This window comes from Capsicum annuum, unplaced genomic scaffold, assembly GCF_002878395.1.
Source record: "Capsicum annuum cultivar UCD-10X-F1 unplaced genomic scaffold, UCD10Xv1.1 ctg1490, whole genome shotgun sequence".
Classification (NCBI taxonomy): Eukaryota; Viridiplantae; Streptophyta; class Magnoliopsida; order Solanales; family Solanaceae; genus Capsicum; species Capsicum annuum.
In genome coordinates, this window is record NW_025820315.1 from 2,702,561 (window position 1) to 2,725,441 (window position 22,881).

General features: G+C 34.9%; 2 protein-coding genes and 1 long non-coding RNA gene across 3 annotated transcripts; 2 read left to right on the forward strand and 1 right to left on the reverse strand.

Moving 5' to 3' along the window:
- Window positions 1-14,524: 14,524 nt before the first annotated feature.
- On the forward strand, window positions 14,525-15,520 carry LOC124890276. The gene is made up of 3 exons (XM_047402119.1): window positions 14,525-14,726; window positions 14,824-14,990; window positions 15,071-15,520. Exons 1-3 carry the CDS (start codon window positions 14,525-14,527, stop codon window positions 15,518-15,520), a joined length of 819 nt encoding a protein of 272 aa, XP_047258075.1.
- A 1,898-nt stretch (window positions 15,521-17,418) lies between these two features.
- Window positions 17,419-18,177, forward strand: LOC124890277 (secreted RxLR effector protein 161-like). Its single transcript, XM_047402120.1, has one exon. It carries the CDS (start codon window positions 17,419-17,421, stop codon window positions 18,175-18,177), a length of 759 nt encoding a protein of 252 aa, XP_047258076.1.
- A 2,532-nt stretch (window positions 18,178-20,709) lies between these two features.
- Window positions 20,710-22,737, reverse strand: LOC124890285. The gene is made up of 2 exons (XR_007049092.1): window positions 22,420-22,737; window positions 20,710-21,229 (listed from the first exon to the last, which is right to left on the reverse strand). It is a non-coding gene; the product is annotated as an uncharacterized LOC124890285 (long non-coding RNA).
- Window positions 22,738-22,881: the final 144 nt, after the last annotated feature.

A 22,881-nucleotide genomic window follows, 5' to 3' on the forward strand; every position in this document is an offset into this window, starting at 1 on the left:
ACTAATACATAGGAAATGATGAGTATTAATAACACACACCTTAATACATAATTGTGTGTATAACTAATGCAAATATTAATTATGCATAATCTAAAAAATGATACCAAACATGATATTATTAATACACAAAGAATAATACATGTATTATATTTTTAGTACACTCTACCAAACGACCCCTTACAGAGTTAGGACAGTTTTTAGAGAAGAGAGCTTTTGATTTTTAGGAGTTTATTTTTTGTCCCAAAAGCTAGCAAAAATAGGTCATGCAGTTAGCCATGTTTTGGATAGATAAAGTGGTGGTTTTAGAAATTAAAAGTATAAATAACATAAATATCAATCATTTTGGAAGTAATTATACTTTCTCTTTTTTTTTTAATTACTTCATTTTTTTTTCCTATTAATCACATAACATAATTGACATATACATAGCATTTTACGTATATGTTGAGATTTTTTTAATATGTTTAGGTTCTCCCTATTAATGTACATAAAATAATCGTAATATGTTTAAGGAGTTAGAATTTTTTATAATATTGAAAAGATAAGTTGTGTAATTGAGTAATTTTTAGAAATTAAAAACAAAACAAAAGAATCATCCATGGGAATTCCGACCACCTCAGCTGACCGACGGGATTCGTAACCTCATTGACAAAAGAATCATCCATCGTCGTTTGTAAGTTTTGTTGTTAGGTCTGAGTAATTTTTCCATTTTTAACTTCAGCTGACACAACTTTCCTCTTGACGATTTGGTTTGTTCCATTCTGCAGCCTCAAGATCTCACCAGGCGCCGTGGATACTACTTACCAAGGAAATTTTTCCATCGTCGGGATTGAAGATCAACGAAGTCGCATCAGGTTCTTGCTTACCCTTGAAACTTTCTTGTTAATCTTTTCTTTATACCAGTATATTCAGTATCCCATGATTGAATTTCAATTGAAATTAGTACCACTGTGTAAATATTATTTATATTGGTATAAAAGTTAGATTATCAGCTTGTTGTTTTATGTACTTGCCTTATTCAGCTTGATCCATATGCATGTGCTACTTTGCTTGCCATCTGTGTGTTGATGACATTTGTGCACTGACTGTCTGTTGTACTAGTATGCACAATTTCCATTGGTGAAGCAACATGTATGATGGCCAATGGTTTAACACCATCCAAAACCCCATAATCCTGTAATGTACTCTCATCAGCAACTTCTTGTGTTAACATGATAGCCTTTGTCAGGTCACCTTCAATCACCTCATCAGCTGATTCTTCTCGTCTTGTTCCCTTGCAACTGTTGGACATTATTATTATTGCTGCTAACCTGTGGAGTTGCCCCGACTTCCCCCTCCTCCAATGTCTCATTTTTATCTTCCATTTTTTCTCCCCATGATTTAACCTTAGGAGTCTGCTGCTCTTCAACAATTTTGGAAGTCTCTTTTTGATTGTTGTGATTCTTTACAAAAGATTTGGACACCCACTGCATTGTTTGGAGTATTTTGTTTATGACTATTAATTTTTTCCTTCTGCAAATTGCTCTTTCTCCTTATCCTCCTTTTGTATTTAAATTTCCTTAGTAGGATTGAAATCTTCATTATCCACTAAAGAACTAAAAGTGTTAAGACATGTTCATCAACTTATCATTTTGAACAAACTCCTTTGCTCCTCTTTTTCCCTTTTGAACATCATTCCATTAATCTACCTTATCACCACCCACATCCTTAGGAATGTGTGAAGATTCTGCTCCTATATTCTGATATTTCCATTGCCCTTAAAATTATCACCTTCAACATTCTTTTGAACCAATTCTGGATGTAGAATTCTACAGTTTTCCATGGAATGCCCTTGAAGCTTACACCTATTACTATATCTTGGCAAAGAGTCATACTTGATTCTTACTTTTTCCATTCTAATTGCGCATGTGTCTTCATCAACAATCTCCATATTGACATGTTTAGGCAGGTTACCTCCGAGATCCACTTGCACCTTCACCCTTGCACAACTAGGTCCAGTCTTATTTATTGTAGCCGCATCTAGTTGTAAAGGTTTCCCTACAGCACTGGCTAATGAAAACAGAGCCGCTTTAACAAAGAAAGTGGGTAACAAGCTAGGAAAAGATATCCAAGCTATAGCCTGAGTAGTTTCAGCATCAATTTTAAATTTAGAATCATAAATGAGAGGTCGCATCATATACAATTTTCCATCCTTTGCTTTGAGAAAATAAGAACTTTTGGACATGATGTTGACAAAATCTTCTTTGCTTTCACAACTTATTAGTACATGCCTATTATGGAAAAAAACAACTTGACATTCACTTTTTGCTCCACATTGCAGGGGAATTATTCTTCGAAGCTCATCCAAAGAAGGCCAGCCATCAGAGAATTTGCCAATGATAGCAAAATTCAAATTTTCGATAGTGTCCATATGTGCGACTTCATTCTCCGTCCATCGACGCACATGTTCTCCATTGATGATGCTAGTTTTCTTAATAGGAATAGAATAATTAGCACCTGCTTTCTTATTTGTTAGACTGGAATGCACAACTTGTGCATAGTTAGGCAAATTATTAGGATCTATCGTAGGCAAAACAATAGGCCCTGGCATCTCAGAAGGTAATTATGAAGGGTTTATGTGGGATATGGATGAAGTTGAAGGAGGAAAAAGGGTATCGGATGTCAAAAAGGATTGACCAGCCTTAGAAGGAAGCCGGCCGGTGGCCGGAAAAGCCATAATGGCTACGTTAAGGAAATAGGGTTTGCAGGAATTTCGGAGAGAGTTCTTCCGAGTAATTCTTTTTCTGTTGGAAAAAAATTCATATTAGAAATTTCACCACTTGATAAACACTACCAAAGGAATAACAGTGCACTGAATGGAAAACAAATCAAGAGTAAGGGTATTTTTAGATCAAAAAATGGAAGCAAGGGTATTCTTGAGTCAAAAAAAAAAGTTTAATTAGGTTTTAGACCAAAATATGAAAGGATGGTATTTCATATTTGTGAGCCATTGTCCATTCGTTGTGGATATATTTGGTCCTTTTTTGAACAACATATAGGAGATGCATAATTTTCTGGAGAGATTTGACAAGTATTGGAGAAAACATCAACATCAACCACATAATTCTTTAAAGGAGTGGTCAATAGAGTTGTGTCAAATGAGCAATATGTTTACCTAGTCTCCTTTCTCCAACTATTCGAAAATCTCTTGATACTTCATAAATTGTTCTTGAATCTATTCGACCTTTTTGATGTAGTTGAACCTCATCTCCTTTTTTGCCACTCTCATCAGCAGTCACCTTAGAACAACCTCCTCAAATACTTTACCATCATAGCGATGCTTTCTTCCATAAGTCTTCCTTGTCTTAAATCCACACAAACCAATCCAGCGTATATATAGCTATTCATACTTTCTGACCTATAATATTACCAAATATAGTACAATATATATAATGACTAATGAAGTACCTATGGTAGACACCTTGGCTTGTACTTTTTTTTTTTTTTTTTAAAGAAACAGTCAAAGATAAAAAAATTATTGGCATTTTCTTATGGTAGAGACCTTGGTTCTCTATTGATACAAACACTAAACCTATAGGATAGGGATGGAGGAAGAGGGGAAGTCAAAGATTTGAGCAATTGTGCAAATAATAAGAGGTTACATATTAATAACTCAAATCAATTTTTTGAAAATATATTCTATTACCTTCATTTAGAAAATCGCACTGCACCATACCACATCATTTTTAAATCCGTATAAATCCGCCCCACACTCATACCCGCACATACTCATACCGCACTGCCTCATATTTTTGTTTTTTTTCTTTGTTTGAAAAATTTGTAACTCTATTGAAAACCATAACATTTCCAAATCTGCAACTAGGAAATAGTAACGACTAATTTCTATTATATCACTTTTCACTAAGAAATTGTTAGAGAAGTATCACATGTACAAATAATGATCAAATATCATATTTTCATTAAAATGAATAAAGAAATTAAAAAGTTATACAATTGTTTTTTTGTAGTGTTATACATGTCGTTTTAAGTATTATAACATTTTAAGTAAAGAATACGTATAATTTAGGTATATTCACGAGAATAATACTAATTTTTAGTTTTTTTAGTTAAATCTGCATATACCTACAACCCGTCTTGCCCTGCATCTTTTAAAAAAGAAAACTTACTTCAACCCGTCCCGCCCCTACATAATCTAAAATCCACACCGCTCCTCATAGCTTATAACCTGCATAGCCCCACACCCACACCGCCTTATTGTCATCCCTACCATCATTTATAATAGCCTAAAATCTCGAACGTATGTTATTTTTGGACCTTTTGCTTCGGAAAAGAAGCTACCCTTGTCAATTAAACATTTAATATATCCAAACAATTTTACTTCAAATGTCCAAATAGTAAATAGAAATGATCAAACTACTACATTTTCCCTAACTTCATTGAAAGAAATTAAAGGTTAGTCAAATTAAATCTTAGTATTATAATCAAATCATTAATTTCGATAACAAAATCAATTCAACCACTGCAAGAGAAATCAAAGAAAAATAACACAAAAAGAAACAAGCAAACATTTGATGAAAGAATAATTCGATTGGAAATTCTGCCGCCTAGAGTGAGAACAAAAGCTTCCAAACAAGCCTTGACATCGATCAGATAACATCGACGACCAGAGCTTGAATAGAAATTGCGGTTGACTGTGGGAGCCATATTCGGAAGTATGCAGTGCTGCACTTGCCCGACATATCCAAGTCACTTGGTCATGATGTAACGCCCCGTACGTTATATTGTTTCTATTTAACAATAATCATTATCTATTTCATTTTCTTTCTTTCAAAGTGACAGAAAACTTATTGAGCTCAATATGTTGGCAACGTGACCAGCTTTGTGGGTCCATCAGTAGTTAGTTTGTTGCGTTTATTTAGGAGTCAACAAGTAATTTCCTAGTCTTAATTAGGCCGCAGGAGTAGTGGAGTTAGTATTAGATTCAAAATAATTAGGACCAAATAAATGTGTTGTTTAGTAGTTTTTATCTTATTTAAGGATTCTTGTAATTTCGCATTCATAACTTGAATACAGAGAAAATTTCCACACTTGCAGAGTCTCTTTCTTTTCATTGCTGCTGCAGTTTATTTTTCTATCATTTGGTATTCGAGCCAAAAAAGATTTTTTCCTTTTTGAAGTATTATTGCAGCAACAAAACAATGACCACTGAAAAATTTGTTCAGCCCGTTATTCCGTGTTTCGATTATCATTACGACCATTGGAGTATGTTGATAGAGAACTTTCTTAGGTCCAAAGAGTTTTGGCCAGTTGTGAGTATTGGCGTGCAAGAGACAACCACTGGTACTGCCTTGTCGGAACCTCAGAAGACAGAGTTGGACAGTTTAAGGTTAAAAGATCTCAAAGCGAAGAATTACCTTTTTCAGGTTATTGATCGCTCAATACTGGAAACCATTCTTTGTAAGGATACTTCTAAACAAATATGGGATTCCATGAAGAAGAAGTATAAAGGAACGACGAAGGCGAAACGAGTGTAGCTTCAAGAGCTTCGTGGTGTGTTCGAGGCTCTACATATGCAAGGTGGTGAGTTGGTAACATAATATTTCTCTAAGATTTTTACTATCTCAAGTAAAATTTGAATTCATGGAGAAAAACTAGAGGATGTTACCGTTATTAGGAAAATACTTTGCTCAATGACTGCAAAGTTCAATATATTGTCTGCTCCATTGAAGAATTCAAAGACATTGATGCTCTTTCTATTAGCGAGTTGCAAGGTTCTCTGTTGGTTCATGAGCAAAAAATAAACCAATAAAACAAGGATGAGTAGCATTAAAGGCAGTGATGTCTTCAAAAGAAATAGATCCAGAGAAAGACAAATGGAAAGGAAAAAATTGGCACCAAAAAGGGAGAAAAGCAAAACTGGTGATACTCAGAAAAAAGACGTGACATGTCTCAAGTTAAATGCTATCAATGCCATCGATTTGGACACTACCGATCTGAGTGTCATACCAATTTAAATAAGAATCGTGGTGACAGATCTAATTTTGCAGCGAGAGAGGAAGATACAAAAATAAAGGAAGAAGAAGAAGGGGTTTCAATTTTGATGGCATATACTTTCAAAGAGAAAGTTTTCACTAGTTTGTGGTATCTCGATACCGGCTGCAGTAATCACATGTATAGGCAGAAAAAGACATTCTCAGAGTTGGATGAAACTTCTCAAGATACTGTGAGATTTTGAGATAATTCAATGATTTCCGCCCAGGGAAAAGGGATGGTACAAGTTTCAACCAATAACAACTTCAGTCATACCATAGGTGATGTGTTTTATGTCCCTGCATTGAAGACAAATTTATTAAGTGTCCGGCAGCTTCAAGAAAAGGGATATGACCTTAATATCAAGGGTGGAGTTTGTAAGATACAAGATCCTTAGTTGGGGTTAATCGCTCAAGTTAACATGCCGTCAAATCGATTGTTTCCTTTATATCTTCACAACTCTATAAAATCTTGTCTTTCTGCCAAAGTGAAAGAGGATGCCTGGGAGTGTTATTTTTGTTATGGGCATTTAAAGTTCTGAAGCTTAAAGTTCTTAAAGCAAAAACATTTTGTGTTGGGTCTTCCGTATCTTAAATCTCCCAATGAAGTATGTGAAGAGTGTGTATTTAGCAAGCAACATCGTGAATCATTTCTAACAGGAAAATCTTAGAGGGCAAAGAAGATGTTAGAGTTGGTGCACTCAGATATCTGTGGTTCGATAAATCCTACGTCTAATGGAGGTAAGCGCTATTTCATTAGCTTCATTGATGATTATAGCAGAAATACATTGGTTTGTTTCTTAAGAGAAAAATCAGAAGCATTTAAAACTTTTAAGAAGTTTAAAGTGCTTGTTGAAAATGAAGTTGGTTGTCAAATTAAGTGTTTGCGGACTGACCGTAGTGGCGAATACAACTCATTAGAATTTGTAGAATTTTGTGAGAAGCATGAAATCAAAAGGTACCTTATGGCAGCCTACACGTACACCTCAACAAATAGTTTAAAATGTTTGTTGAAAATGAAGTTGGTTGTCAAATTAAGTGTCTGCGGAATGACCGTGATGCTGAATACAACTCACTAGAATTCGTAGAATTTTGTGAGAAGCATGAAATCAAAAGGCACCTTACGGCAGCGTACACACCTCAACAACATAGTGTGTGCGAAAGAAAAAATCGCACGATTCTTGCTATGGTGCGTAGTCTTTTTAAGAGAAGTGGCTTACCAAGAGAATTTTGGGCAGAAGTAGTTCATTGGAGCATTTATATATTGAATAGATTTCCTACTAGCTCTATATGAAATATGACACCTCATAAAGCTTGAAGCAGGCATAAACCAAATGTTGAGTACTTTCCAGTTTTTGTATATATAACATATGCCTATATTTTAGATGCTTCAAGGAAAAAGTTGGACGATAAAGGTCAGAAATGCATTTTCCTTGGTGTTGATGACAAATCAAAAGCTTAACGCTTGTTCAATCCTATTACCAAAAAAATTATTATTAGTCGAGATGTTATTTTTTTTGAAGCAGCAATCTAAAATTGGAGCTACAATTGTTGGTTTCAACGTATTTCATTTTCTACTAAAGAAGATGAAGAACAGAACGATATTTGGAGATCAGTTCACAAGCAAGTCCAACAGTACAAGACCCTAGAGGTGTTAGACATGACTAGGTAATGCTCACTTCAACAATAAACGCCCTCAACATAGCAGAGGTGCACCAAGTTGGATGGAAGATTATGAGGTATATGAGATCAGTAAATCTGAAAATACAATCAGTCATTTTTATTATTTGCAGATTTTAATCCTATAATTTTTACTGATGTCGTCAAAGATCCAAAGTGGTAGCAAGCCATAGATGAGGAGATTAGATAAATTAAAATAAATAATACCTGAGAGTTGATGAATCTTCCAGAAAATTAAAAAATCAATGGTGTCAAATGAGTTTACAAAACAAAGTTGAAGGGAAACGGAGAGGTCGACAAGTCTAAAGCTCGCTTAGTAGCAAAAGGATATGGCGTTGACTATGAAGAGGTGTTTGCTGTCGTTGCTCGATCAGATACTATAGGATTGGTGATTGCTTTGGCTGCTTAAAATGCTTGGAAAATCTCCCAGTTGGATGTGAAGTCTGCCTTTATAATGCCACGAGTCTGGCACCCCGGATGCTACACGGTGCTCATGACCCCGAGAGATCACAAGCTAACCCTTTATGATATCTGTAACTAAGCACTGCATAATATACTAAAATAAATGCAAAAAACTTGCCATAAGGTTCAATACTTAAATTTTAACTGAAATAAAACTGGATAAAGTTTATCAACATCCAAACTAACACATCTATCTAAATAAATAGTTTGAAATCTCTGTAGTCTGAAAGCCTCTAAGCTTTCTGAACTATGGAGTTGATGGGACATATCCCCAACTAACTTCGTCTACTGAAAATAAACTGAGTCTAATGCCATAATAAAATAAGATTCATCTTCGAATGATAAGGACTCACTGCTAAGTTAACTGTTGCTGGCTGAGTCTGGACTGCTAAGGGTGCCCTGGCTCTCGCTCTTCTGAACCTATAGTATAAGACACCATAGCACAGGAGAAAAATATGCATCAGTACTTTGAATGTACTGGTATGCTAGATGAGGTAAGGCTAAATGCAAGGGCTTATGTATGAACATAACTTAAATGAATAACATAAGAGTACTAAATGAGGATATATGTATGGACTGAATACTACCTTCTGAATACTTGAACTTCTAACAACTACGTTTACTAATACTGATATCTACGTTTACTAACACTGAGAGTCTGAATAACTGAGTCTACTGATAACTGAACTCTAAGCTTACTAATACCGACTGATTGAAACTAAGATCAAACCTATCTAGCGGATGATCTTTAAATCTAGTAATAACGATAAGGAATGATTGAATTTGAGTTTGAGGTCAGGCCTATCTAGCGGGCTGTCTCTGAATCGATTAATACTGATACTGGTTAACTTCATATGAGACCAGGCCTTTCTAGCGGGCGGTCTATGAATCTATGAAACTATCTAAGTTCCTCACTAAGATGAATGATCGTATCTGACAGTCCTGATTTCTGAGTGCTACTGTGATGACTAGACTGAACTGTAACTGTAGGAGTTTTCATTTAATCGACATACCCCAAATCTGAACTAGTGGGGTCCAACCTATAACCCCAGCTAGAAGGGTGTCAGTACCATGTCACGGGTATAGACACTACTATGGTCAAGCCTCTCTAATGGGTGACCCTGAACAGAAAGTCAAGCCTAAGGCAATGGGTGACTCCTAGAAGGTAGTCAAGCCTTAATCTAATGGGTGACTCCTGATCCTGTGCTGTTACGTAGTTCTGGAGTATAAAGATTGCTGCTAATGACTCTGCCTCTCTAACGGGGAAGCCGCCATCCCTGCACTCGCTCAGTACTAGTTCCTACTCCCAACTGAAGGACTCTAAACTGATTCTTAAATAAACTTAGAAGGAGCTGAATCTGTTATTAACTATATTACTTGATTGATCTGACTGAGTTTTCTTAGTTCCGCTATCTGATGGAATGCTGCTTGGATTCTACTATCGGACTAAATGCTACTGAATTCTAGTTAGCTTACCGAGTTTCACTGAAGCCTGAACTGAATACTATTGAATACTATTGAACTGAAATTGAATACTGAGTTTGATTAGACTGATACTGAGACTGAATTGCACTAATACTGAGATTAATAAATTTCCTAACATTCTGTAACCGTCTGAATTCTACTGATCATGGCTTGATTGAGAGTATCTTAAAACTGACACTGGCTCTAGACTTGCAGCTAATTTGTTGGGTATAAATACCCCCAGGACTCGATAACATAAAAGTTAAACATAACCACTCTTGAATAACCATGACAATGGAATTTTATTCACCATTACAATCACTAAAGCATTTCTTCAAGCACTTGGGAATCTTAAAATGTGTAAAGGTATAGGGATGCATATTAGTTTCTCATAATTCATTCAATAAGGAATGCACAAGCATAAGAATGTATGAAACATATCATAATTCACCCACTAAGTCATTTCAACAAACACTTAGCATACATGAATTCATTCACAATTTGGGGATTTCTTGTCAACATGCTATAATGACCCTATTTCCTTTACACAAGCATTTTATCCAACATATGGGGAGCATGCTTTGGTTATACAACAAATACTACACCTAAGTATCATGATTTCATCAGCCAACATGCAACTTGAAGAGGGTTTATCATGAACATCACACAATTAAGCACATGCTAGAATCAATTCTTAATACCTGTAGTCTAAATCATGAATTAAAACTCAACAACACATAATCATGAACTTTAATACACATAAATCATGAAATCTCATAAATACATAAACTTTGTAATTTTGAAAAGGATTCTTGGACTTCTTGGGTGGAAGGAACCCAAGAATCAACATCTAACATATCTTAAGAAACTCTTTCTTGAAGGTTCTTGGAGAGATTCTTGGTTTCTTGAGTTTTCTTGAAGAAGGGTTTTGATCTTTTTCTTAGGTTTTTAATCTTGAAAGAAACCCTAGCTTTTAATGTTATAGATAAACATGGAGTTATAAGACTTGATCTGATTCAAATAGGTGTTAAAAAGGTGAAAAAAGACCAAAAAGTCCTTTTAAAAATGACTTGAAATTATTGAGCGGGATCTGCGACAGTTGGTGCGACGGTCCGTTGAACTGACCGTCGCACCTGGACTAGAATAGGGGTTCACTTCCTTGTCTGCGATGGCTCAGGCGATGGCCCATCAGACATCTCCGTTGCACTTAGCCAGAGAGTGGACTCACTGCCTCAGCTGCGACGATCTGGGCGATGGTCCATCGCTAGCTCGACGGTCCATCGGACCTCTCCATCGCACCTGGGTAGTTCAGACTGCTTTCTGTAAAACATCCATAAATTTTTATCCCGATATCAATTTCCCATATGATAAAAAGTCAAAATTGGGGAAATTATATCTGATTTAAATATTACTCACTTAGGAAGTCATCCCTAAATCTTCTAGAGACTAAATTAGTCTTTAAACAAAGTTTTGGGTATTACAGCCTTCCTATATGGTGAACTACAAGAAAAGGTATTTATCGAACAACCTCCTGGCTATATGAAATTTGGTGCTGAGAGTAAATTGTTTAGATTAAAAAGGATCTATATGGACTAAAAGTCTAAAACAAGCTCCAAGAGTTTGGTATAGTCGTGTAGATACTTATTTTTTAAAGGAGGAATTTCGAAAGTGTCCATATGAACATACTGTTTAAATAAACAACAGAATGCAGGGGTCTTAATGGTGTGCGTATAGATGGATGGCTTAATTTATACCGGAAGTGATATGACTATGATTGAGAATTTTAAAAAGTCCATGATGGTTGAGTTTGAGATGTTAGATTTGGGTATGATGCATTATTTTCTGGGTCTAGAAGTGAATCAATCAGCTGATGGCATTTTTATTTCTCAAAAGAAATATGTGCAAGATATTCTGGACAGATTCTAGATGAAAAACCGCAACACTATGAACACACCAATGGAGAAGGGTCTAAAGCTCATCAAAGAACCCGAAGGGAGAAAAGTGGACAACGTTTTATACAAGAAAATTGTGGGAAGCTTAATATACTTGATGGCTACAAGACCGATGTTATGCACGTTGTAAGTGTCATTAGTAGGTTCATGAAGAGTCCAAAAGAAATGCATCTACAAGCTGCTAAGAGGATCTTGCGGTACTTGAATGGTACCAATGACTTTGAAATTTTTTATCAGGTGAAAGCAGCTGGACATTTGGTTGGTTACACTGATAGTGACAATGCCGAAAATCTCGAAGACAAGAAAAGTACATTGAGATATGTTTTATGTTAGGGTCTGGAGTTATTTCTTAATTTTCAAAGAAGAAATGTATTGTTACTTTGTCGACCACAGAGGCAGAGTATGTTGCTTCAACGTCATGCGCTTGTCAAGCTATTTGGCTGAGGAACATTCTTGCAGAACTTTATTTTAAGTAGGAAGGACCAATGCCAATCTATTGTGATAATACTTCGGTGATTAATCTTTCAAAGAATCTAGTTGAACATGAACGGAGTAAACATATAGATGTGAAGTATCACTTCTTGTGTGATCTAACTAAAGATGCAAAGATTAGTCTTATCTATTGCAGAAGTGAAGTGAAGAGCACGTTACAGACATGTTTACAAAGCCCTTGAAACCAGTGTCATTTCTAGAGCTACGTGATCAGCTTGGTGTTTGCAAATTAACCTGAAAGTTATTTCAGTTTAAGGGAGGGAATGTTGGCAATGTGACCAGCTTTGTGGGTCAGTCAGTAGTTAGTTAGTTGCATTTATTTGGGAGTCAATAAGTAGTTTTCTAGTCTTTAGGCTGCAGGAGTAGTGGAGTCAGTATTATATTCAGAATTGTTAGGAACAAATAATCGTGTTGTTTAGCAGTTTTTATTTTATTTAAGGACTCATGTAATTTCACATTCGTAACTTGAATACAGAGAAAAAGTCCACACTTGCAGAGTTTCTTTCTTTTCATTATTGCTGCAATTTATTTTTCTATCACAATAAAACTAAACAAGAAAGAAACATTTAGTCGCATAGACATTCCAGCAGATCGTAAGTTAAGAAAACCCTTTTCATTAGAATATGAAAATCATTCGACCAATGATCCATGAATATATATGGGATATTCACGTTTTTCCTCATTTGTCCAAGCATCACCTCTTTGTTGTCTTATTCTATTCTCAATATAAATAAATGTATATTGTTAAGGATGTAAATGATATAGAGTCGGGAAAAAGGTTCCATTACCTCGATACACAAAGTGACTATACACCATAAGTCAAAGAAAATGTAAATGCAATCGAGTTTGGAAATGTCGTTCCTTTGCCTCACTATATTGAGCCAATGGAGCATTTGTAGACCCAATTGTATTTGTACCATCAGATAATTCTTTATAATGTTGGATGATATCTTGAAGCAACGTTGCAATTTTCGTGTATTTTACTATCCAAGGAGTAGATGGCCAGGGAATTCTTGAACACTGTCCTCCTCAGTCCAGAAGGAGGTAACTAGTAGGTGCTTTGCTTCTTTTCAGATCTACAAGAAAGGGCTCAATCAATAGAAAATTAATGATCACAATTAAACGGATGTCATACATAACAACTGCTACTAGTATGTATGCATCAATGTAATTATTCTCTGTAATCGTGAGTGTTGTAACCACTAACTCTTCAAAAATAAGTAGCAGTCTCCTAATCATCGTAATCAGTGAAGGAGATTCAGATGCAGTAATGAACTCTAAATTCATAAGTTGATGCGAGCGAATCAACACTTGATCATTAGTACCTCTAATAGCACTAGGTTTGTCCCAACTTTTCATAGTTATTTTCAATTAAAATTATAGTATCAAAGAAGGATAAGTAGGTTTAAATCACAAACTAAATACTCGATAGAAATAACCAAATTTTTGCCATTCATTTCTTTAGCAGCATTAATACCAAAAGCTAATTCTTAATTCTGCAACTTGATTTTACTCTCAAATTAGTGATAATGTGTCATAGGTCTCAAATTAGACATATTTGCTTTCAAAGTTTGCTTCTCCATTGGTTTTCACAGTGAGGAGGAATGGATGCATAGGTTATAACCAGGATGGATTTGTCAACTAATTAAGGCTATGTCTTATGCCAAACTAGGTATTCATGTGCATATTCCTAGAATTAATATAATATTATCTGTAGTCTCCCTGTTAGAATTTTTAGTCTATTACTTTGACCTAGTCTTTAGGAGTTTTAATATTTTAAGTTGAGTCAATCGCATGTTTTACTGATTTCTAGTAATTAGTGGAGTAATGTGTTATGTTTCTGTTAGGAGTCATGAGTTAACGTGGACTGATGTGTGTGTTGTTTTAGTGAAAGTACTCTGTTAAGCGTTTGCCTATATATAGGCTTTGAAGTTCAGAAATAAATTTATCAAAGTTTCCAGCTATTATTTTCTCTTTTACGTATCTTATATTCTCCCTATCAGAGGTATCCGAGCTAGGTTATAGTAAGAGGGAAAACAAGTGAACAGCCACATATAATTTCTTTTTTCCTTATCAGATGGCTACTGAAATTAATTTAGTGTAAACAACAATTCCTCACTTTGATGGTCATTATGATCATTGGAGCATGCTGATGGAGAATTTCTTACGATCTAAGGAGTACTGACCAATTGTTGAGGACAGCATCGGAATTCCGATGGAAGGTAAAACATTGACGAATACTCAAAAGGATGAGTTGGAAACGAGAAAGCTAAAAGATTTGAAAGCGAAGAATTATCTCTTTCAGGCTATCGATCGTCCCATTCTAGAAACTATTCTTTGCAAAGAAACTTCTAAGGATATTTGGGATTCCATAAAGAAAAAGTACCAAGGCACTGCCAGAGTGAAGCGTGCACAGCTTCGAGAAGAGATTTTGAAACTTTACAAATGAAAGAAGGAGAATCTGTATTGAGTTACTGTGCTAGAACAATGGAGAACACTAATAAAATACACTTCCACGGTGAGAAGATGGACGAAGTATCCATTGTGGAGAATATTTTGCGCTCTCTGACATCAAAATATAATTATGTTGTCTGGTTAATTGAAGAGTCAAAAGATATAGATGAACTATCTCTTGATGAATTGCAAAGTTCTTTGCTAGTTCATGAATAAAAGATGACCAAAAGTTTTAGAGTACAGGAGCAAATGGTGAAGGCTTCTACTGATACTTATTCGACCAATAATAGAGAAAAAGGAAGAGGTAGAGGTAGAGGCAGAGAAAGAGAAGGAGAAAGAAGAGATCTTGGAGGTAGGGATTTCAGCAGGAATTTCAAAGCCAATATCGATCAATCTGAAGGTAGAGGTCGAGACCATGACAAATCCAAGGGAGACTGTTATAGATGTCACAAATTTGGTCATTATGCATCAGATTGTTACACTAGACTACCTAATGATCAAGAAAAATAAGAAAGTGCAAATTTTTTTGAAAATAAGGAAGCAGGAACTTTGTTGATGGCTGTCCATGACAGAACAAAATACCTGACTGATATTTGGTATGTAAATTCCGGATGCAGTAACCATATGTGTGGATACAAATTTTCTTTTTCATCTTTAAATGATAGTTTGCGTTCTACTGTATCATTTGGTGATTGTTCAGCTGTGGAAGTGATGGGAAAAGGTGATATCAGGATTAAAACCAAGAATAGTTTTGTGGAAACAATCTCTTGCGTATTGTATTTTCCTGACTTGAAAGCTAATTTACGTAGTGCTGGTCAGTTGCAAGAAAAGGGTTATATCATCACTACGAAGAAAGGTAAGTGTGAAATTTATGATCCCGTGAGAGGAGCTATTGCGGTAGTTCAAATGAGCTCCAAAAGATTATTTCCACTAAAGATTGATAACATTAAATCTTGTTTGATGGTTGAAACAAAAGATTCCTCATGATTGTGGCATTTTTGGTATGGTCACTTGAGTTTTTGGAGGGTTGAAGACACCCCAACAGAAAAACATGGTCATAGGTCTTCCACAAATCGCTGTTTCTTCCAAAATTTGTGAAGAATGTGTTGTTAGCAAACAACCACGTTCGCAATTTCCGAAAGGAAAGTCGCGGAGAGCCAAGGATGTCTTGGAGTTAGTTTATTTAGATCTTTGTGGTCTGATAAGTCCAACGTCAAATGGAGGTAAGCGATATTTAATCACATTTATTGATGATTTTTCAAGAAAAACATGGGTCTATTATTTGTAAGAAAAATCTGAAGTTTTTTCGACATTTAAAAGCTTCAAAGTTCGTTTGAAAAATCAATCATGAAAAGCCATTAAGGCTCTTTGAACTGATCGTGGTGGTGAATATTGTTCAGAAAAATTCAAAGTTTTTTGTATAGAGTATGGCATTTGGAGAGAGCTTACAGTTGCGTATACACCACAACAGAATGGTGTATTGGAAAGGAAAAACAGAACCATCCTCAACATGTTGAGAAACTTGTTAGCAAGAGAAAATATTCCAAAAACTTTCTGGCTAGAGTCAATAAATTGAAGTATTCATATTTTAAATAGAAGCCCAACTTTTTCTATTAAAAATATGACATCGGAGGAAGCATGGAGTGGGAGAAAACCAACAGTGAATTATTTTAGAATTTGGATGCATCGCATATGCTCATGCCCAGATGAGAGGAGAAAAAAACTTGATGATAAGGCTGAAAAATGTGTTTTTCTTGGTGTAAGTGAGTCTTCCAAAGCATATAAACTGTTTAATCCATTGACAAACAGGATTATTATCAGTAGGGATGTTACGTTTGGTGAGGAAAAGACTTGGGATTGGAATAGGTAGCAGCCTACCCAGATCCTTTTTGATTATGAAGCTAAACAAGAGTAATTTTCAGCACCCTGCACACTGGAAAATTCTTCAGATGCAACTCCCACAACACCACCAATAGTTGCTGTGGCAAATAAAGAAGCAAGTCAAATTGTTGGTCGTGTTAGAAGAAGGCCTAATTAGATGAAAGATTATAAGGTAACTGGAATTGAAGATCCGATAACCCACTTTGCTTTGTTTTCAGATTGGCAATCCTACCTCTTTTGAGAGTGCTGTGAAGGAAGAAAATTGGAGAAAAGCAATGGACGATGAAATTGATGTCATTGAATGAAATGATACTTGGGAGTTATTCAATCTTCTAAATGGACAGAAAACTATTGAAGTGAAGTGGGTGTTCCAAATGAACTTAAAGGAAAATGGCGAAGTAGACAAGTACAAGTCACGTTTAGTAGCTAAGGGATACAAGAAACAATATGGGATCGATTATACCTAAGTATTTTCTCCCGTTGCTAGGCATGATACAATCAGATTGGTTATAGCATTGGCAGCTCAGAAATCTTGGCCTATTTTCCAACTAGATATTAAGTCGGCATTACTACATGGGTACTTGGAGGAACAAGTATTTTTTGAACAACCCCTTGGTTATGTTAAAATTGGAAATGAGCATAAGGTTTACAAATTGAAAAAGACCCTTTATGGTCTAAAACAAGCTCCTTGGGTTTGGTATAATCTAATTGAGGGGTATTTTCTCAAAGTTGATTTTTCAAAATGTCCTTATGAGCATACATTATTTATAAGATTGGGGATCAAGGAAGATGCTCATTATTTTCTTGTATGTTGATGATCTTATTTTTACTGGAAATTGTGAGTCATGTTTGAAGAATTTAAGAAGTCGATGATGGATGAGTTTGAAATATCCGACCTCAGATTGATGCGCTAGTTTCTTGGCATAGAGGTGGTGTAATCTGATAAAGAGATTTTTATTTCTCAGAAGAAATATGTAGGGAAAATTCTTGACAAATTTCAGATGATGGATTGCAATCCAGTTAACACTCTTGCTGAACTTGGTTTGAAGCAATACAAAGATCATACTGAGAAGAAGGTTGATAGCATACTTTACAAACAAATCATAGGCAACTTGATGTATCTCACTGCTACAAGGCCTGACATAATGTACTCTGTGAGTTTAATCAGTAGGTACATGAAGAATCCCACAGAAATGCATTTGTCGGCAGCTAAGAGAATTCTCCATTACTTGCAAGGAAAGAGAGATTTTGGATTATTTTATAAGAAGAGTGAAAAGTTCAATCTTTTTGGATTTACTGATAGTGATTATGCTGGTGATCAAGATGACAGAAAAAGTACTTTAGGTTATGTTTTTATGTTTGGGTCTGGTGCTATTTCATGGTTAGCTAAGAAGCAACCAATCGTCACTTTGTCTACTACAGAAGCCAAGTTTATTGTTGCTTGTGCTTGTGCTTGTCAAGCTATTTGGTTGAGGAGAATTCTAGATGAGTTGAAATTCAAACAATCAGAAGCTACCAAGATCTATTGTGACAACGATTCAGCAATTCAACTATCCAAGAATCCAGTGCTACGTGAAAGAAGCAAGCACATTGATGTGAAGTTTTACTTCTTGCAAGATCTTAGCAATAATGGAACATTTGATCTAATTTACTGCACGAGTGAAGATCAAGTTGTCGATATTTTCACCAAGGCCCTAAAGACAGAGTCATTTATGAAACATAGAAGTCTGCTAGACATCGACACAATCAAAGATGTAAACTGACTGTTAGCAAACATCAGTTTAAGGGGGAATTGTTGGAATTTTTAGTCTGTTACTTTGACTTAGTCTTTAGGAGTTTTAATATTTTAAGTTGAGTCAATTGCATGTTTTACTGATTTCTAGTAATTAGTGGAGTAATGTGTTATGTTTCTGTTAGGAGACATGAGTTAACGTGGACTGATGTGTCCTGTTTTAGTGAAAGTACTCTGTTAAGTGTTTGCCTATATATAGGCTTTGAAGTTCAGAAGTAAATTTATGAAAGTTTCTAGCTATTATTTTCTCCTTTACATAATTCTCCCTATCACTCCCATGTTTCAAAAAGGTTTAATTGTGTACTTGGTTTAGTATTATCTACCTAGAGGAATAGAGAACAACTCTCCTGAATGTTCTAAAAATAGTAAACTTACCTTTGAATATCCATACATACATATATATACGTATATATAACATGACTTTTAGATAGTGAAACTTAATGATTTACACAAAAAAATCATATTACATTAATCAAGAAAACATATCCAAATTCATATTGTTTTCTTAATATCATTAGTAAAATAATTAAAATTTAGGAGAAACTGATTTCTCTCTTTTGCATTGCGATCTTTCACACGCTATTTGATTAGAATAATAGAGAATTGCAGTTGAGAGAGGCTCAATTTCTTAAGGATACTTTATAGTCCAATTACTCATAAAGTAGATACATATAGCTGAAAAGTACTTTCCTTGATGTGTCAGAATAAAGTAACACTGAGCTATTTAACATAAGTGTGACACATGCCACACATGCAAACCACTTTCATGCATGAGTGACATCCATATGCTTCCAAATATGTCAAATAACACTTCTTATGCATGCTTTGACAAGTGGTAGATATGCAAGACCTCTCCCTAATATACAACACATGTTCATCAAGTGTAGCACATATCATGCAACATAAGACGTATCATTCTAACCAATCATGGTGACACATGTCACATTTTTATCGTACATGAACACCTCCAAATTATAAAATAGCCATTTATTCTCCACCTCCCATCAAAGTGGGAAGTTGCTTCATTGTCTTAAAAGTTAACCTATAAGTTTAAACCAATATCCTTTAATTAGCCCTCACTATTTAATTATCCTACTAAATTAATGAGATATATATCTTATATTATCCCGTATGGCTAAGAAATGTGACACATGTCAAAATGATAGGTAAGTGTGACACGTGTCACATTGCATGACACGCATCATGCATAGTGGACATGTATCACATATCTAGAGTGATCTTGGATGGCTAGCACTCGTCAAAGTATGCATAAGACGTGTCACTTGACACATTGCAAAATCCATGAATGACACTTGTCAAACATGCATGAATGAGATTTGCATGTGTGAGACACATCATGCTTATATCGTGCTTGCGCAATCATCCTTGTGTGTTATAGCTTATTATAACTTTAATATTATACGTCAGAAAAATAATATTTTAGCTATATACATATACTTTATGTGTAAAAATAATATTTTAGCTATATACATATACTTTATGTGTAATTGGGCCATAAGATAACCTTAAGAAACTGGTCCTCTCTAAACTGCACTTATGGTTATTCCAATCAAAAAATGAGAGAAAAAACAAAGTGCAAAGAAGAAAAATCAGTTTATCCTAAAGTTCAATCATTCCACTAATGATAATTCAAGAAAACATCATGAATCCATGTATGCTTTTTTGATTAATATAATATGATGTATTTGGAAAATCGTAAAGTCCCATGATCATAAAGTCATTTTGGATATCAATTAGATTGTTTATGTTTCACAATCTATAATCGAGTCGAGATCATGATTAAGACCAACGGGGACTTCCACGACTATCAGTAGAATGACTTTTAAACCATGTTTCTCTATTTAAATTCAGCTTATGCAACATAGTTCAAGTACAATAAATTATATATATGAGGAAAGAAAAACTATTAAGGACACAGATAACGCAATCCTAGACACCTGAAACTAAGTAACATTGAATGTGAAACTAGTTCCTTGAGTGCAATTCATAAGAAGGCAAGATAGAAGTTCTTGTTTTCCCCCCTTTAAAGAACCACTTGTACCTCTACACATTAACTATGTGCAAATGGAAAACATCCAAAAAGGGTAACATATTACCATACCCAAAAGAAACTCATTATGACAAAGTACAAATAAGATACATCAAATATTTAGTTTAAGCTTCGACATGGATCAACTGTATTTACAAAGCTTCATAATTTCATGGAAGACATAACTTGATGAGTGACGAATATTCTAATGTGAGAACATTATAATTGCAAACATTATGTCTCTGTGTTATTATGTTTCTTTCCAAAGTCCCCATTTGTGAAGGAGTAGCAACATGTTTCCAGTAGTGGGTTGGGGTGGAGTAGGGACAAGATGTGTGTTGGAGAAGCTAGGGTAGTTGAGAAAAGGAGAGAGATAAACTTTTTTTGTGAAACTCAACTAAAGAAACTTTGACAAAACCCAAACAAAATTGCATCAACATCAAGGGTTTCTACAATATTTGCTTTCTCTTCAAAGAATCACTTGTACATTTACACATCACCAATTTATAAACGGATAACATCCAAAAAGTGTCATTGTAAGTGTGAGTCTTTACACATTCATACTCACACACTAACTATATCTTTCAGGTGTATGTTAATTGTTATCACAAAGTACAATATAGCTCACACACCTATGGTGAGCTTCTAAATTATTCAACTACAGTTACAAAGCTTCATTGGAAGCTTGTGGGTGTTAAATGGGAAAGTTGGGCTGAGTTAAAAGGTGGGAAAAAGCTAAATGAGTTGGAATAAGATAACTTTTATGCGAAAAGACCTTCAATCAAAATTAAGGTCTTAAACAATGAACATCCATATTAGAATCTCATATCAAAATTCTGAAGCAACAATACGCCTTCACTTGCCACTAAATTCTCAAGAGCACTGTCAGAAATTTCATCATGAAATTGAACTTCTCTTCTTTTTTTTATTTCTGCGATTGAAATCTCATAGCAATAGCAGCCACTATTCGACCCTGTTCTTGAAAAATCAGAGTAAATATATGTAAAATTGAAACAGAGAATCTCATGATGTGTTATAGGTTAGGCAACTTAGGACCAACATAGGGACACAGATGTCTTAAGCTTGTTCATCAAAATCAAAACATGTCTCACGCCTCCACTTGCCATTAGTTTCTCCGAAAACTTTATGAGATCTTTAAAAATGGAGCTTTTTTTTTTTTTTGAATTTCTGAAATAAGGAGATTTGGTGACAATAACAATGTAAAACATTTGGTTCAGTTGCGGCATTTGTCTTAAGTATCATGCCAATACTACTTTTTCTTTTTATTTGATTGTGTTTTGGTGTGCCATGTTTTTTGTTTTCCTCAAAAACCTTTGTTGGCATGTCTTTACCAGAATCACACAGAACATATTTTTATTCTCACCTTTACAGTGTAGTATTAATGTATAGTTGGTGTTCCTATAGATAGCCATTTGTAATGAACTCTAAATTCATAAGTCGGTGCAAGTGATCGAATCAACACAACTTGATCATTAGTACCTCTAACAGCACTAGGGTTGTCCCAACTTTTCATAGTTATTTTCAATTAAATCTAGAGTATCAAAGTAGGATAAAAAGGTTTGAATAACAAACTAAATACCCAAGAGAAATAACCAAAATGTTGCCATTTATTTCTGTAGAGGCCTCAATACCAAAAGCTAATGATTAATCCCGCAACATTATTTTACTCTCGAATTAATGGTAATGTGCCAAAGTCTCAAATTACACATATTCACTTTCTAAGTTTCCTTCTCCATTAGTTTTTAGTGTGAGGAGGAATGGATCCAGAGGTAACATACTGGGATGGATTTTCTTAAGTACTTTAGGCACACATAAACACATGTTCTGCCAAACTAGGTATTTATGTGCATATTACTATATAATTGATCTAGTCTCATCTGTAGTTTTTCAGATTTCAAAAAGTTTGAATTGTGCACTTGGTTCAGTGTTGAGTTATTTCCCTAGAGGAATATGGAACAACTCTCACTTAATGTTCTCGAAGTACTAGATTCGTTTTTTATTACATTATAAGTTTAAGTTAGGATTTTCTCTCGATTATTGATTGTGAAACTTACATAATCTAATGAAATTTGACATGACTTTAGATTGTGGAAGTTAATAATTTTCACAATATATTTCATTAATTAAATAAATTAAACATACCTGAATTTATGATGTTTATTGAATTATCTTTAGCAAAATGGTTGAAGTTTAGAAGAAACTAATCTCTCTTCTTTGCACTGCAATCTTTCTCACGCTATTTGATGGGAATGACAGAGAATTGTAGTTGAGAGAGGACCAGTTCTAAGGCTACTTTATACTGCCAAGAGTAGATGTACATAGCTGAAAATACTCTTTTTCGATGTGTAACAATAAAGTCATGGTGAACTATTTATAGAAGAAGGATGATTGTGGAATCGCAACATAAGTGTGATAAATGTCACACATGCAAACCGCATTCATGCATGAGTGATAAGTGTCATCCATGCACTTGCCAGTGTGTCAAGCTAAGTGACTTTTTTTATGCGTGCTTTGACAATAAGTCGCAAATATGCAAGACCCTTCCCTGCTTGTGACACACAACTCCACCATGTGTAGCACATGCATGCGACGTGATACGTGTCA